Consider the following 17,610-nt stretch of genomic DNA (forward strand, 5'->3'; position numbering starts at 1 on the left):
TCACAATGCACTTTTCATGAATGCAGCAAATTGTTTCACAGTAGCCCATGTCCAGGATTGTGCGTGTGTGTGTATTCGAGATAAGAGGTTGGAATTTTGCAGTCCTGCCACTAGAGTGCACTATAATCAAATCTGTGCATCCAAAAGAGCTGATACAATGCAACTGGGTACCAGAAGGTGGTGTATACATTCTTAAGTGTACTTTTGGTCCTGAGCAGTTTCATGGTTTGGCCTCTGGATTTTGATAAAAGATAAAATTTTATAGCATTAAAGGGGTTTCATTCAAGATAGTGATGTTTCTGACAACAGTGCACTTCCAGCTTTGTGGCAACAATTGGGGGAAGCTCTCCTCTGGGGACACTGGTGAGATGGTGCAGTGATCTTAGTTGGTCTGTGTTGACAGTTTATTCTGATTATGTGTCTTTAGATTTTTGAGTCTTTATTTTGAAGCAACTGTTAAGCTTCTTGAATGACGCGGATAAATTTGGAAAAACAAGGCAAACAGGGAAAAGGAAACAGGGAGCGCAGGATTTGAAATAGTAAGCTAATGCATGCATGAATGCTCATATGTAAGATACTGCAAAGTAAATCTTCCTTTGGTATCTCCATCCCTGTCTCTATCTTTCTCTCTCAATTCCTCTCTCTCTCTCTCTCTCACCCCCTCTCCGTCTGCTGCCTCTTTCTCTCGCCATCTATCTGAGGAATATTCCCCATCCCCTTGTCCTGAATGTTCTCTCTCTCTCTTCAGCTTGATTCAATATGAATGAGCCCCTCCGTCCTTCCAGCAGGTACAGCTGAGGGGGCTGGGGGGGGGTTGCTCCCCCGATGAAGTCATGAAGCTATATCTGGAGCACTCAGCAAGTCTGTCTACGTGAACGCCCGTTGGTTTCACGTGCACGTTTTCCTGAGAGTGTGTGTGTGTGTGTGTGTGCGTGTCTGCACGTGGGTTTGAATTGATGAAGTCATAGGTCTAAATCTGGAGCACTCTGTTGTACTTGTGTGGGGGTGAATGAGTGGGTTGGGGGGGGTTGCGTGTGCATTTCCCCTCACTTCTCCATCTCCTCTTTCTTGTCTGCAGTGCTCTCTCTTTGTCTCCGGCGCTGCTTTTCTGCCTCCCTCTCGTTCCATTGGCTGCACAGCTTTGCCTCCTCTTCTTCTTCCTCCTCTTCTTCTTGTTCTTGTTCTTCTTCGTCTTGCTTCCATCCTTTTGTTGGTCCCACTGTTGCACTTCAGCAGAGTGTAAGCCTTCCCCAGGTTTTTTTCCCCAGCTTCAGTGAGACATGAGGGGGAGAGACAAAGATAGCAGCAACTGAGGAAGAGGAGAAGATAGTGAAGAGAAACAGGAAGAGTGCATGGGGAGAGAGCGAGAGTGGGTGTAAACAGACCGCTGGAGAGCAAGTGAGAGAGGATGAGAGAGGAGGAGAGAGGCGTGCTTGTCTGTGTGCGCTGAGAAGGACGCGGCAGGACCTTACAGGAGACTCCCTGGACCGGGACAAGCAAAGCAGAGGAGGACGATAAGGGAGAGGAAAGGGGAAGCAGAGGAAGAGGGAGAAGCAAAAGGGGGGAGGGGAAGGAAAGAGGCAGAGGTGGAGGAAAGAAGCCCAAGAGGAATTGAAAAAAAAGAAGAGGAAGAAGAAAAAGAGTGGAGGCAGACGGGTAGAGATTCGACCCCCTCGAGTACCATGGACAAGGGGCTGTAGTAATGTCACCGTGGCGGAGGAGCTAACGAGGCAGGGAGGTAGTCGTTGGTAACAGGGCGAGGATGTCTGCCTGTGTGAGTACACCTGCCTCTCATTCATTCACTCCTCTAGCTCTGCCCATCCATCCCTCCCTCCATCCCTCTATCCATCCATCCACCCATCATTCTGTGTCCCAGCACCCCTGTCTCTCTCCTATGTCTGACTTCTAATTGCTCTGTTTGTGCAGTCGACACAACACAAGGCTCCGAGCCATGTTTTAATTTATTAGCTTTCCCTTTATAATCTTCTCTCTTTTACTTCTCAGCCTGAGTGTTTGACTTCAAGCTGTGTACTTTCTCTGCCTCCCCCTCTCTCTCTTTCTCTCCCTTTCTCTCTCTCCCTCTTGATAGCCATCAGGAGTAGAGGTGCAGGCTGTCAGCAGCGGGGTTCGCAGCCAGAGTCACTGGGACATGAGCAAGACGTTCAGGGAGCTCAGATTAGAAAGAGAAAGAAAAGGAAAGAAAAGAAAGAGAGATGAAGTAAGAAAAGTGGGGATTGAGGAAGACAGGATTAAAGAGTCTGGATGTGCTGCAGGGAGAGAGTGTGTGTGTGTGTCTGTGTGTGTGTGTGTCTGTGTGTGTGTGTGTGTGTGTGTGTGTGTGTGTGTGTGTGTGTCACGGCTAATTGGAGCAGCTCAATACTGCTTTTGGTTTATTTATGTGTGTTTATTCTTCTTCAAAGCCAAAATATTACTATTTTTGACATATGCATCTTGCGCTCCCTTATGTATTTCTTTAATTGTGTGTGTGTGTGTGTGTGTGTGTGTGTGTGTGTGTGTGTGTGTGTGTGTGTGTGTGTAAACATGATATGTGGGGTTTCCCTCTCTCGCTTAATTCAAGCAGAGGAGGAGTGGGTGATGAGACATGTGACACTGTTAAGGATGCTGTTGAACATTTCTGTGTGTGTGTTTTATTAAAGTGAACTATTTTCTTAGCTAATGACATCATCAGCGGACGTGCAGCACATGTGCAACAAACACAACTCGTGTCCCACACTTCATTCATATTCATTAGTGGGCATCGCTGGGGTGCTGCTTTCTTATTCCCTCCAGCTCTCACTTATTTCTCCCCACTGCTGACCTTCTGTGGACAGCTGTGGCATGTTGAGAAGAAAGAGAGGAGAGGGAGGAAGAGGAGAGGAGAGGAAGTGGAGGGGAAGGAAGAGGAGGGGAGGAGAAAGGAGAGGAGGGAACACGCAAGCCTTCAGCATTATTAATATTTTAATGCTGAACACACTCCAGCGATCACCTCCATTTATGTCAATGAAGTGAGTTTGCATGTGCATGTTTGGGTTGTGGCAGCTGCTCCTCGACCCCTTCCAGTCACGATGTCCCACACGAACCGCCGCTTATTTGCTGATGTCAAGGCCCCTGTCCCCTTAATTAACATGCGAGGGCCCTCCGATGGCCCGCCGGGACCGAACCCGAACACCTAGATCCACTCGATAGACGCCAGGGTGATTGATGGCCTCCTCTCCCTGCTCCTCCTGCTCCGATTTGAGCCCTATACCAACCTCTCTCTTTCCTCGCGGAGTCATCGCTCCTCCACGTCAGCTCCCCCCTCATCTACCCACAATCCATCACTCCCACTTCTCCGCACACATACACGCACACGTCTTGACAGGTCAGGATATGTCCACCCAGCCTCGCAGAAAACCTCATCCTCTGCAGGGTCATTATTGAAGGAGCTGTGTCTCCGTTCAGAGTCATATGTCAGACACACACAGAGAATTACACACAATAGTATAAAGAAACCTAAAAAAAACTCTTCCCTCTTTCTTGCATTTCATCTCTTTTTTACATTAGCATTGTTAGGCACACCTGCTGTAATCCCTGCCCTCCTGACGGATTACTCCTCCTGTTCCCCCTATAGATCGCCTCCCTTTCCCCAACCAGCCAATAAATCTCCTCCCGATATAAACCACTCTGGTCCTCGGCCGTGGCGATGCTGATGTTCGCTGATCATACAGGGCTGAACACAGCAGGACGCAGGGACAGTCGGTGTCTGCCTGAAGCTCGTCTATCCGCAGTATTCAGCCTGCAGACAGCAGAAGTGACCGCACACAGATTTTAAATTGAATACATTTGAATACTCAACGTGTTTGATGTTGTTTTTTTTTATTGTTTTCCTTTGGGCCGGCTGTCAGCGTGTCGAGCAGAATAAATGATTCAGGTGGTGAATTAATCTGGTCTTTGTTATCCCAGGATCAATATCACGTATATTCAAATAATGTACATTGACAGAGTGTAATTAAAGGAACTCATCTATCACTTTTCTTGATTATGATTTTAATAATCCCGTACATGAGCAGAATATTTTTTCTCATAAAATCGAGAGTTTGCAAATGTGCTGACTTTAACCAGTGAATGCATCTGAGACCCAGACAGTAGCTGATACCCTGATTGGCAAACAACACCAACCTCCACCCCCCTACCATTCAGTTGAGTTTTATTTGTATAGTGCCAAATCATAATATACATTATCTCAAGGCACTTTACACAGAAGGTCAAGACCTTAAAATCTTATTAATATAGAGAAACCCAACAGTTCCCACAATGAGCAAACACTTTGGTGACTGTGGAGAGGAAAAACTCCCTCATCCCCTTCCAACCATCCACCCACCCATCCATCCATCCATCAACCCACCCACCCATTTATCCATCCGACTATCCGTCCATCCATCCATTGATTTTTGGTTAATCTACTGGGTATTTTTATCATTTCATTTGTAAAAAGCAGAAAAAAAAGGTCAAAAAATCACCTGTCTTCCCTCAGATTGCTTGTTTTTTACAATAACGCAGATATTCATGTTGTTAGCACAAGACAAAAACAAGGATATATTGATGATATTACTTATAATCAGATAATCTATATGGTCAAGTAACGGAATCAGGCCTCTGCGTACGGAGGCTTGAGTTTAGGTTCGGTTCCGACCCGGCCCTTTGCTGCATGTCTTTCCCATTTCACATTTGTACTGTCCCGTCAGTATAGGTGAAATGCCCCAAAGATATCTTCATGAAAAGTAACAGAATCATAGTTTAATCCCTTTAGCTTTAAATGTAACTTTAAAATGCTTTAAAGTTTTGATAGTTTAGATATTTGCCTTGTCTCTGAGATTTCTGCCTGCAGCCAAAGACTCTAGGACGACACTCCTCTCTAGAAATAATATTTAATTATTTTTCAAATAAATATTGAAAATAAAAGATTAACTGTTTATTTTACAATGACTGTACTTCACTGTACTGTACGAAACATTGATTTATGCACATGCACCTAATGAAGTTACACTCACAGTATGATCCAAACTGTACTGTGAGTGTATACAGCTTAAACTGTGTTATAACAATAATTAATAATCGACACCAAATCCCTGCACTATCCCACAATCTCTCTCTCTCTCTCTCTCTCTCTCTCTCTCTCTCTCTCTCTCTCTCTCTCTCTCTCTCTCTCTCTTTCTCTCTTTCACACACACACACACATAGTAAGTTACATGAATGGGAGCATCACACTGCAGTGACATCTCACTGAAGCTTTGATTCAGTAGAGAATATTTGTACTCGTGTGCAAAAACACACACATGCTCAGCCACACACACACACAGACTCTCGCTCTCTCCATCCCTCTCTCTTTCCCGAGCAGTGTGATGTATAAATGATCAAGAGCAGAGAGAACAGCAGGACATCATCTCCCCCCCTCACCCACCCAGACTCCCTCTTTCTCCCCCTCACACACACACGCACACTGTCGTTCCATCTCGCCCACCCACCGCTCCATGCTTTTTAATATGTAATGAAATAAAACGAGTGTTGACACATGGGTGCTGTGTGTGTGTCTCTCCTCGGCTTGTTGCCCCTCCCTTTTCCCATTTGCCTGTGTGCCACACGTAGAGCTCGGAGCTCAGTCACAACCCTGTGTGTAGACAGGCCGGGGTAAAGTGCCTTTTTCTCCCACCTTTTAAGTAAAACACCATTTTCACTATCAGCGTTGTAAATCGTTGCGTTTTCGCAGAAATGAAGCACAAGTACTGAGCATGAATCAGACCGAGGCAGAGCTGCGGCTGTAAACAACATCAAATGTCTGCTCAGATCACACAGACAGCGCCCTGTGAGCGTACGCTGCTTAATACATTGTAGACAACAGTTTTACTTTTATTTTCAGCTTGATTTGTCCTACTTCTTTGCTGCCTCTGGCAATATTTGTGATTGTGTGTGGTTCTGCTAGTCTGCCTGCGAGTGAGTGAGTGAGTGTGTGTGTGTGTGTGTGTGTGTGTGTACAGAGGAGGGGAGTATGTGTCATGTGGTACCTCCGCTGCACCCTCTGGCCCTGGGTGCTCATTTTGCTGCTCATCTTGGTGCAGTAAACAAGTTTACGATGTCGAGAGGTAATTACGCTCAGACATTCTCTATTAGGTCTAATGGCTGTGGGCCATGACTAATTCACCAGGTCGCAGAGGGGTTTACCCTGTTCTGTTGTCACACAGCCTGGAAGTGCTCAGTGTCACTGAGGCTGGAAGAGCTTGGCCTGATGTTTCCTTTAGTTCGTTACAAATTAGCCCCAAACATCCTGTTTGTCAGATACACTTTTGTCAGTTCAAAGACATTAAAATGAATAGTTCAACATTTTGGAAAATATGCTCATTTTTGCTGAGAGTTTGACGAGAAGATCAATATCACTCACATCTCTGTGTTAAAATGCAGCCAGGGACTGATTGGCTTAGCTTAGCTTAGCTTAGCAAGACTGGGTGCAGCTACTCTTTGTGTTATTGTTTCTCAGTGAACACAACTGCTCAAACTAAAACCATAAACATTTTTACACACCATAAATTGGATTCATCAGTCAAATTAGTTTGTGATACAGATCAATGACGACCGACTCATAGATCTATAGTTCACTGTGTTGTTGCTGCCTCTGTACAGTGTCATCATTACATACTGTAGTTTATCTCCCAGAGAGCCAAGTCAAGTCAGTTCAGTTGTTTCTCAAAGTCACGAATCATAAATCTACTCCAGAGGGGAATTATGATCTATGAAATATTAAATATATTATCTACTGTATCTCACTCTTAATCCTCCGACCTAGAAATATTCTTCACACAAAATGGGAGAAACTTCAGGGACAGTTTTTAGACAGAGACAAAAGAATGAAGTCAAAATATTATGAGAATAAAGCGGTAATACTACGAGTAAAAAATTCTTAATATGACAAGAATAGAGTACCTAGTTTTTTATTTTATTTATCTTTATTCATGACCTTCTGGAGGGGGAATATTAGATCAGCTTGTTGCCTGTGCTGATATATTATATATATGTTTGACTTTTTCTCTCATTAAATTACCACAATTTGTTTTTAAGTATGTCTTTATTTGCATAATATTAAGATTTTATTCTTGTAACATTGTTCTCTCCTCTCATTATTCTTTCCTAATACACTTGTTTTTAGATGTAAACATAACTTATAATAATAACACATATTAACAATATACCAGTTTTTAACTCTCAAATATCAATAACAACATACAGCTAAAACATCAGTTTTGGTCAGGCTCTAATTTAGATTATGATCATATAAACAGGTAGTGGAGACTCACACAGCGTCAACACAGCTGTAAAACTAAAACCATTTCTGTCAGCAGCCCTACAGTAGTGTGGTTTCTGCTCTCTGATTTTATCTGTGTGTTTTATAACCTTTTTTATTACCATATTCTACTTCCCATTACAATAAATTACAATTAACTTCAGTCAGGAGCAACACTCACGGTTTTCTACAAACACAACTATCAGCAGGGGTCCAATAAAAAAAAACTGTATTTTTGCCGCAGTGGATTGCAAAGTTTATCATTAGGACCAATTGAAATGGAGAGTTTTTCAACAGAAGAATTTTTTTTTTAAAGGTGTATTTGTTGCGTTTTAGGGTGGATTTATCTTTTTCTGTAAGATCATATTAATCTGATGAGCCTAGATGATATTCATTACATTATTAAACAAGTACTGATGCTAACCTCATATTCACTAGCTTGAATGGAAATATATGTATTGGATGTTGAGAAAGAATGAAGGATGAAGGGATGACGAAAGGAGGACACAGGAATGAGGTAAGAAAGATGAAGGGACAAGCGCAGGGATGATGGAAGGAGGATGAAGGAATGAAGGGAGGAGCGCAAGGATGAGTGAACGAAGATGAAGGGAAGAGGGAAGGAGGATGAGCCTAGGAGGGTAGGGATGAGTGGAATAGGATGAAGGGATGAGGGAAGGAGGATGAAGGGATGAGGGTAGGGCTCTTTTCCTTTTCTTTGGGAAATGGGTTAAAGAATCTGAGACAGACTGAGCATGATGTGTTGACTGGTGATTAGATGGGAGGCGATTAGAGGTGTGGTTGAGGCGTGGCCCTGCCCCCACATTAGTAAACCTTACACTGTCTGATTATCTAACTTCAAGCAATCCCAGCGTTTTGCCTTCTGGTGATAATTTCATGCTGCAGCAAACTTTTAAGTTAAGCTTCTAAAACACAGTCTCCACACAAATGCTGTGCAAAAAAAGCAGATGGAACAGCTGGTAAACATGAATATACCTGTCAGTTGTTTTGTTATTCTCTTTGCAGTCTGATGAAAGGGCTTTCCTCTAAATCACCATCAAGCGGCTGTCTCCGCTCTCACACGTTGCCATGGAACTGGATCAGATCCACTTTGGACTGAAGCCAGAGTCTCGAGTCCAGCAGCGATCAATACGTTCAACACACTTTCTGCTGACAGGAGAGTCTCCAGCTACTTCCTCCTCAGACATTTCTAAAAACAGCATTGGGCTGTGCAATTAGCATATGTAAGAGGATTAGCATATAGCGTCCGACGCTACCCAGATTGTCTCTGAGCTGCTCGATAATTGAAGTCTATGTCAAGTGTGTGTTTGCATGTACGTGTGACAGATGGTTTGGAGAAGACACGAGTCTCTGCTGAGTGATGGAGGCTGCACTGCAGAAGAACGCACTGCAGTGCAGGTTGTTTTCTCTGCCTCTAAATCTTTCTCATTGCACACTTTGATTTATTACAGCATTTTAGTGCCTGAAGATGCACGTTGAAGTTATTGTCTACAAGGTTTTTTGAAACTTCTTGAATTTAAATAATGAAGTATTATCAGTGAAAGTGGTGTTTTGTCTGAAATATTGAGAGTTACATTTGCAAACTCTGGCAGAAAACCGTAACACTTAAAATCAGTTGTTGCTTAAGTACTTCCATTCCTAGCTTGACAATATATATAAACAATTTAACATCATGTAAGTGGAGCTACTATATGTATTTGTTTGTTTCACAAAAGTTTGGTTTACCTCCACCAAGGACGTTGTTGTTTTTGTCTCCATGTTTCTTTGCAATTTGCAGGATTACGCAAAAACTACCCAACGGCTTTCCAGACCTTTTGTGTATGGTGGGGAGGCTCCATGCTCCACTAAGCACCATTCTTGTTTGCATTTGTATTTTATTTTTTGAATCAAAGCAAAACTAGTTTTTACCTTAAAATAGCAGCTTCAAAATGAGTTTGATGTTTCACTGACTTGGAATATGGACGATATTGACTTCTTCATTCCCACTGCTCGCCCTGAACATCTGTTCTTGCTCAATGTAACTATGGAGAGATCTCCTGTGAGAAATGTGGAATTGAATCAGCCAGAATCAGGTCCAGGAGCCATTAAGAAACATTTAAAAAAGCGTTTATCTCCCATACTGAGTGAAAACCTTTAAAATCAAGAATCTAACAGAGTTTGGTGTTTTTGTTACAGGGGCAGCTTTTTTTGGTTCAGGAAGCCGGGGATCATGGGTAATATTTAGTCAGTCAATTCCATTTTACTCCCCCCAAAAAATTGTGGACCTCAGAGGTGAGATTATTTGATTTCCTTCAGGTACAGTTGTGTTTAAGTTTGATCACCAGAGCCGAGCTGCGCTGCTCTTATTATTAAAAACACTGTTCCTCCTGCAAATAGTTCCGAGTCGAACTTAACAGGTTTGCAAGTGCGTAGAGTTGTAATTTTCCCACAGCGCTACATACTGTATGCTAATGTTACCGCTACTACGCACTAGGCTGTTTGTAGCACTGACGCTTGGTGACTGATGTCAGAGCTGCAGATGATGATGGTTCTGTGCGGCGTTCTCAAACCCAGCTCACCATCCATCTGCAGCCGTGACCTCATTTAATCTCCCAGTTTACGCATCCTCTCCAGTCGAGCCTTCTTCACAGCCGCGGGATCAAAGAGAGATTGGTAGTTGTGACTCAGTCATCCTTTATTCAGCCGTGGAAATATGTGAAGCACAGAGAGAGAGAGAGAGAACACATGAGTGTTGGGAGTCTTTGCTTCTACTCATCTCTCTGCTTTGCTGCATTCATTTCTTGCTGTCTCCTGTCTTCTTTTCCATCTCTTCCTCTGCTACCGGGACCTCAGTTGGTCTCACACCTCACTCCCATTCCTCTCTTTACACCCTTCCACCTCTTCATTTTGGCTTTCTAGCCTCCTGCCTATCTCCCTCAACATTTTATCTATCCATCCTTTCTTCCCACCTTCCAGCCAAAAGCTCTTCCTGCATCTGTGAGGTCTACATGTCATTCATCCTCAGTTGTTTGTTGATACGCTGCCTGTTTCTCTCTACAATATGTCACCTGCTCCATTATCTGCCATCAGGAATGACTGATCGTAAAAGCCTTAGTAAGCCAGCAACTCTCTCGGTTCTCTGTCGGCACTGTCTGACTCCACACGGAGCTGCCATTTACATTCTGCAACATGTGACACATATAAAGTGCCTGACAGTTGGTAATTCTTATTGTTTCCTATTTCATTGGCAAAAAAGCTAAATTAAAAGTTCAGGTCTGAATGCACCTTAATGTGTCTTCAATGTGTCCTGAGATCTGATCACTCAGACCACATTTGGAGGTGGTCTGGCACATTGTTTTAGCTGTGTGAACATAAACATGTCTCTGGGTATGGGGTCTCTCAGGACAGATGTCAATACCAGGTCTTTATAGGCTTTATACCTATTTTACACTAAATGTGTTTTATTTTAAACGCGGATAAATCTGCTAAAAAACAGGATGGAGTCCTTCCCTATTTCCATTAGAGTAGTTTTCCCTCATGCTTTTCCCCGCTGCGTCACGTTTGACTTCATGAACTCACCATAAACGTAGTCGTGCTCTGAATCTCACTGTCTTGCCAAATTAGCACGTTCACCCGGGTGTCACGTTTCCGTCCCTGCTGATAGAGTCAGATTAAAACCTGTGTCCACCGCAGAGTCATTTGACCCTGGAGTGAATGTCGACTGTATCCATTCCCTGAGCCAGATGTTAGTGGGTATTATTGGGTTTTTTGGCCAGTGGCTTTAGTCTCAGTCCTGTTGTGCCAAAGTTAAATGAGGTGAGATGATGTGATGATGATAACACTGTCATTTCTTTAGGATCTGTTCTGGGTTGATTTACCTGTGTTGTGGTCACCATCAACGATAAAGGATTTGCAGCACTGTCACTCTGACAAATGAAAATTGATTGTATCGAGAACAACGCTTTGCAATGTTTGAGAAAGAGGAGAGCAGCTTTTTGAGACTGTAATCCAATTCTACCAAAGTGACTTGGCTGTAAAAGAGTTGAGCTGAAATTGGAAACGGAGCAGAGGGAAGTAGAATAAAAAGTAAATGAAGTCAGAGCACAAAGAATTCATGAAAGAAATTCAAATATAGAGAAACCTAGGAAGAGAGGAATTCCAACACAGCATGTGTTGACACACACATACATGGCAAGTGACAGCTTAAAGTCAGTATTATATACATGTGTTGATTCAAGTGTGTGTGTTTGTGTGTGTGTGGGCGACCACTGGCTGCTTGGAGCGAGCACGTCCAAGCAGTAGTTATGATGCTCTGACTCAAAAGATTCCCCATACTTGAAATAATCTGCCAGCTACTACAACACACACACACACACACACACACACACACACACTGCTTCACACTAAGTGGCTAATTAGAGAATCAAAGCGAACAATGTTTGAATCAGCCCTCTGATCTTTATTCAACCTGTGCGTCCTTTGTAGCTCTCCTCGAAGAGTGCGCCAGTGATGAGGTGCACTGTTGATTTGAATTGTTCATCACATCGTGCTGCATTCTTTTCTGTGTGTGTGTGTGTGTGTGTGTGTGTGTGTGTGTGTGTGTGTGTTCTTGTGTTGAGGAGAAAAAAGGGTGAGTTGAGGAGTGAGAGAACTAGAAAGCTGGGGAGCAAAAAGGAAGATTAAAGAGCGAAAGCAAAGAGGAGGATGAAAGAGACTGGGAAGTAGAAAAGGGTAAAGAAATAAGGAGTAGGGGGCAGGTAGTACCAGGAAGAGGTGTGTGTGTGTGTGTGTGTGTGTGTGTGTGTGTGTGTGTGTGTGTGTGTGTGTGTGTGTGTGTGTGTGTGTGTGTGTGTGTGTGTGTGTGTGTGTGTGTGTGTGTGTGTCCTAATGGGAAAGGTGTGTTGTGTCATAATGTAGTGGAATGTAAGCCACTGAATTGAAAAGTACGCAGGGAATGGAGGACATGGAATGAGGTGACAGAGTTTTGTGACTCTGTCTGTATTAATGTTCCTCTTTTTTTCTATCTCACCCTCTGATCTCGTTTTTCTTCTCCCTTTTCACCTTTTTGCTGTAATACAATTTTCTAATCTCTCCATTTTTCCCTGTCTCTTAATTTCCCATCATTTATCTGTTTCCTTTTGTCTTTACCTCCCTGCTCTCATGCTCCTCGCTTCCCTGGCCCTGCTTTCTGGGACCCAGAGAAAGGTAACTGCTCTTTGAGTGTCAAGCCCACCTACTCACACACCCATACAGTGTAATCACTTCCAGGCATCAAACCAGTGGCTTTGCTTCGCCTCGAGTCACTGTTGCTCTTTGCAGGAGTCCATCAGCAACCATTGAAGGTCTAAATTGCAAGTGTTAAATCATCAATGATGCCAGACTGGCCACGGGCTATTTCCTATTCAGAGTTGCGTGCGGTTTTATAGCATTTTGATCCCCCAGAGAGGGAGCACGAGTCATAAAAGACCCATTTGTAGTGTGCGAGGCAAGGCCACTCATGCTGCTTTGGTGACACACTGCTAAAACGTCCCTGAACAAAGTGGATGCATATACACGCACATCTTACGACACACACACACACATTGCATCGTACTTTCCTACCTGGCCACAGGCGATGAGCATTATCGACCCAAAGTGTGTGAGCACACAGTTAAGCAGAGGAGACAGGCCGGATGGTCTCATAAACACGAAGAGCCTGTTGTGATAAATGCTGGCTGTGTTTGGCATATTTCTGTTTGTGTCTGTGGTTAATGTGAAGCATGCACTGTATATGTGTGTGTGTGTGCACTGAAGCTGTTGCATCTGGTGATGCTGGCGTCCAGCTGGCGTCTCTGAACGTCCCCCTCCCAATCTTTCGCTCTGCGTTGTCTGTTTACTCAATCATTTCAGTCCATGCTGGAAAACACCTCCTCCTACCTTTTGTTCTGCAGCTTGTCTCACCTGTTAATGAGGAAGAAACGGCTATTTTTCATCGTGTGTGTGTGTGTGTGTGTGTGAGTTTGTGTGTGTGTGCGTGGTATCACCCACTTGTCGCTGTGTTTCATCTCCCGCCCACTCGCTTCATAAACTTTCATATCTCGGTGGAGCTTCCTCTCTCAGTCATACCCTCATCCTCCTCATTGTTCTCTGCCATGTGGCACCATTGTGGAGCTTGCAGCACGTAGTTTCCTCAGGCTCTGGGGCACACATCTGTCAGTGTGTGTGTGTGTGTGTGTGTGTGTGTGTGTGTGTGTGTGTGTGTGTGTGTGTGTGTGTGTGTGTAACTGAGAGAAACATGCTGTTAAAGGGGCTTTAAGTAATCAATGTGTCAAATATATATACACGTGCAGAGCAAGTTGATTTGTCCTGATGATATTTATTGTTTTCATTCAGGTTTCTTTTCAACTCCTGCATGGGATATTTTGCAACATGAGTTTATTTTTTCCCATATTTGCAGAGATTACAATGCAATGTGCAGGGAGAGGATTGGATTTAGTTTTTGTATTTCAGAGCAGAGTTCTGCCAAACTTTTTTTTTATGTCTGCAATCAGTCACCTCCTGACAACACACAGAGACGAGATGCAACACTCACTGTGATAAAACGGTTACTGCTGTAGTAGATGAAAATAAAATGAAAAGGCTAAAAACACTGGGAGAGATTTCAGATGGCAATACCCCGACTCTGCTGATGAAGCCAAACATGAACCAAAGAAACTCCAGTAAAAAATACAAATTGGCAATCAAATCCAGATATTGGCCCCTAAGTTGCACTCTGGGAAGAGACATTTTAGGCCTGTTAAGAAGTGTTGCACCATAATATTCCCGAAAGGTGTCTCTCCAAAGAGGGGGAAGTCAGTGCACTGGAATTAGGTGGATAAAAGTTAATTCTCCCACATAAAATATATAGAATGAAGACGTTTTATGAGATGGAACAAACTGCCTCTTGTTATGGCAAAAACGCTCATTTATGAAAAGTTCAAATTAATTTTTATACGTATTTTCTAAAACGTTTAACAACCCACCATCATTCTGTCCTGTCCCTCTTACACATATACACCATAGACTATGAGAAAGGATGGACCAAAAGTGAAGCCAAAGAGTCTCAACTGCCACCTGGTGGCTCTCTGCAGTATGGGTCCTCCATGTTAATGGATGGGAGATGGACCAAACCAAAAAGTCATAACACATGTTGAATAAAATTTTCTTTAAGATGGTTTCTGGGAAAATTCAAGTGTACAGGCCGATCAGATTAAATCTTTTGTGTCATGAGACAACAGAGGTTGTTTACTGCCCCTTTAACAAAGCAAACATCTGCTGTTGATGTGCGTCCAGGTCAATGTTTGTCTCTTACATTTCACTAGAGATTCATGTGTGGTGATACCTGTGTGTCCTCTCTCCACGCTTCAGGGACTTTGCCTACGTGGCGAGAGACAAGAACACACGGGTGCTGAAGTGCCACGTGTTCAGATGTGATACTCCTGCCGCAGCAATCGCCACAAGTCTCCACGAAATCTGCTCCAAGGTGGGTGTCGCCACCGTCACTTCCTCGGACAAGCTCTTTTGAAACAAGCCATCAGGCTTTAATTGATAGAGGAGGGAGAAATCCATCTTTTTCTGCTGATGCAGTCAACTAGAGTTACATTTCTGAGACTGTAACTTAGCCGACACTCTGACATGCATGTTTTATAAAACTAATACCTGAGAGTGCAATCCAGTGACAGTGCCCTGACAAGATTTCTGTTATCTTTTACTAGAGAGAGCTCAGGGGAGAGAGGGTTTAAGATCCTGTACAGTGAGACAAGACTGAAAGGAGATAAAATTCAGGTTAGAGCACATGCAGCATTTCTTGTAAAGAGTTTTCAATGTGTGCATACGTGATAGAGAGAGAGAGAGAGAGAGAGAGAGAGGGTTAAGAGGCTGTCACCACAATCTCTCTCTCACACACACACTAATCAGTGGTACCCTCCCCTCCTCACTCTGTTGACTGTTGAGATTACAGCAGGTCTGAATCTCCTCACACTCAGCTACGTGCTGGATGCATCCTGAATGAGCCTCATGTAGAGAAAAGTAGAGATTCACTAAACTAAAGATTTAAATGACAAGGAAACAAAGCTGCTGTCACTGACTTGATCATTCTGTTAAAAGTTAGTGAACATTTAAAAACAATTAGTAAAAGCATATTTTATTTAGAATTGTTGCAAAAGGTAAAAACGATTTTTACATGTTAATAGTTGAAGCAGGTCAATTTACTGATCAGCATTTGCACACATGTGATTTATTTGTGTGTGAGGCTCTTCTTCACACGGCCTATTTTAAACACACTCGTAGTTTTCTCTATCACTGCAGCAGAGAAACTTGGTGACCTGAGTCTTGCAGCTGCACAGCACGCTGAGCGACTTTCCCTCGTGTGTGTGTGTGTGCGTGCGTCCTCTTACATGTTCCCTTGTGAGTGGAGTTGCAGAATCACCACAGACTCTGATTAATGACACCGGCAATTAATCAAGTATCTGTAGAAGAGAGAGCAGCGGCTCAGTGCAGGGGCCGTGCAAACTATTCAACACACTTTGAAGAAGTGTGCTCTGCAGCAGGAGACTTTTTCGATAGTTGGAGATATAATATGTATTAAAATGTCTTAAATCGACAAAACCTAGGTTATATAGTTGTTGTCTTTTAGACGTACGTCATGCAAAATGTTTCCATCAATGTTCCAGTGCAGAGAAATCCCTAATTTTGCTCAAAGTAACAGGACGTTTCACATTGGTCACATTTTAATTGCATCATATCAGCTTCACATGCTTTGTCTCTGCTGTAACTTGCAGGATAAATGACAGAGGAAGGAAAAACACAGCTAACCGGTTAGCCTCTTAGCTGCTTTTTTCTTCCACTGTTTGTATTGGTCACTCGTACCAGATCCCGATCATTTGCTGCGTAACATGAATAACACTTTAATATATCACCTCCTCTGTGAACATGATTTGTGCCAAGTACCGTTATCAACAGCTCCCATGATCCTACGCTGCTTCACTACACCAGTTACATATTGTACATTTAAACCATTTGACACAAGGTTTTAAAGGACGAAGTTGGTAATCATCCATATTTTTATTATTGAAAACACCAAAACTGCACCAGTGAACTAATACGACCAACAAGTCTGTGTGAAGTCACTACTGCACCAAATCCATGGCTTAAAATAATCCCCCAAATATAAACTCTTTACTCCTGTTTGAGTAGAATCTCCTTTAAAAACATGTATTTGTGACTAATTTTCAAAAATAATTAGATTGTGTTGAGAAGCTCATTATCACAATGTGGTTTATTTTATGTGTTATTAACCAAAGCAAACATTATAGGATGTCACAGTCAGTCATTTAAATGATGTTATTATTTGTGTGCTACATTTTTTTACTGCTCACTTGAAAGACACGTCAAAGACAAGGTCAAAGTCGACTTTATCTTCTCTGATCCTTTTCCTCTTGTTCTCCCCTCTTTTGCCCTTTATCTGTTTCTCTCCTTCACTTTGTCCCATGCTTCATTCCTCTGTGGTTTATCTTCCTGTCTCTTCTTTTTTTTTTCCCTTTCTCCTTGTTTAGATTATGGCTGAAAGGAAAAGTGCCAAGGCTGCAGCGGGCAGCTCCTCCCAGACCAGCTCTGATGTGCCGCTACAAGGTACACACACACACACACACACACACACACACACACACACACACACACACACACACACACACACACACACACACACACACACACACACACACACACACACACACACACACACACACACACACACACGCACACTCACACACATTCCCTTTTTACTTGAGTCGTGTTCTTTTGTAGTTCCCCTTTGAGAGATTTAGATTTGTCAGCCGTGTGCTGTCTTCCCTGCTGTGGTTCCTTGTCTCACATTACAGCTCTCCTCCATATCTGAAACCATGTATATTTAAAAAAATATTACCTTATCGCCTCAGGAGCAACCTTGAAATTTTTTTAGAAACGATAGCAGCATTTTGGTTCAATTACACACAAGATAACGCTGACTGTCCAACAACTCCTCACTCCACGGTCACTGAGCTTTATCCTCCCCGTGCTAATTCTATTCACCAGTTTCGATTTGACTAAACCCCTCCGCTTGTTCCTCTCAGTCTCAAGTAGTTATCAGAAGACTAAGGGAAAAAGTGCCAGTGCAATGCATCCACTGTGACCTTGGCGTGTGCGTGTATCTGCTGTGGGCGGTGGAGAGGAGCTCCAGCATCAGAATGTAAAAGAACTGTATCGGCTCTTCACTTCCAGAGGCACTGGACCCCATTAAAACCAGA

General features: G+C 43.1%; 1 protein-coding gene across 6 annotated transcripts in view; it reads left to right on the forward strand.

Annotated features, from left to right (window-relative positions):
• LOC109625892 (amyloid beta precursor protein binding family B member 2) overlaps positions 1–17,610 on the forward strand; it is a 34,646-nt gene that overhangs the window by 12,108 nt on the left and 4,928 nt on the right. For 4 of the 6 annotated variants that reach the window (XM_020081822.2, XM_069531497.1, XM_069531495.1 and 1 more), the window contains exons 10-11: positions 14,696–14,810; positions 16,882–16,957. In XM_020081822.2, coding sequence (XP_019937381.2) covers positions 14,696–14,810; positions 16,882–16,957 — 191 coding nt within the window. Of the gene's footprint in view, positions 1–1,034; positions 1,775–8,004; positions 12,515–14,695; positions 14,811–16,881; positions 16,958–17,610 lie in introns of those variants that run through there. The other 2 variants (XM_069531498.1, XM_069531499.1) reach the window with 2 other exon arrangements.

The sequence above is a fragment of the Paralichthys olivaceus genome, chromosome 9 (genome assembly GCF_024713975.1).
Source record: "Paralichthys olivaceus isolate ysfri-2021 chromosome 9, ASM2471397v2, whole genome shotgun sequence".
NCBI classification, from domain to species: Eukaryota; Metazoa; Chordata; class Actinopteri; order Pleuronectiformes; family Paralichthyidae; genus Paralichthys; species Paralichthys olivaceus.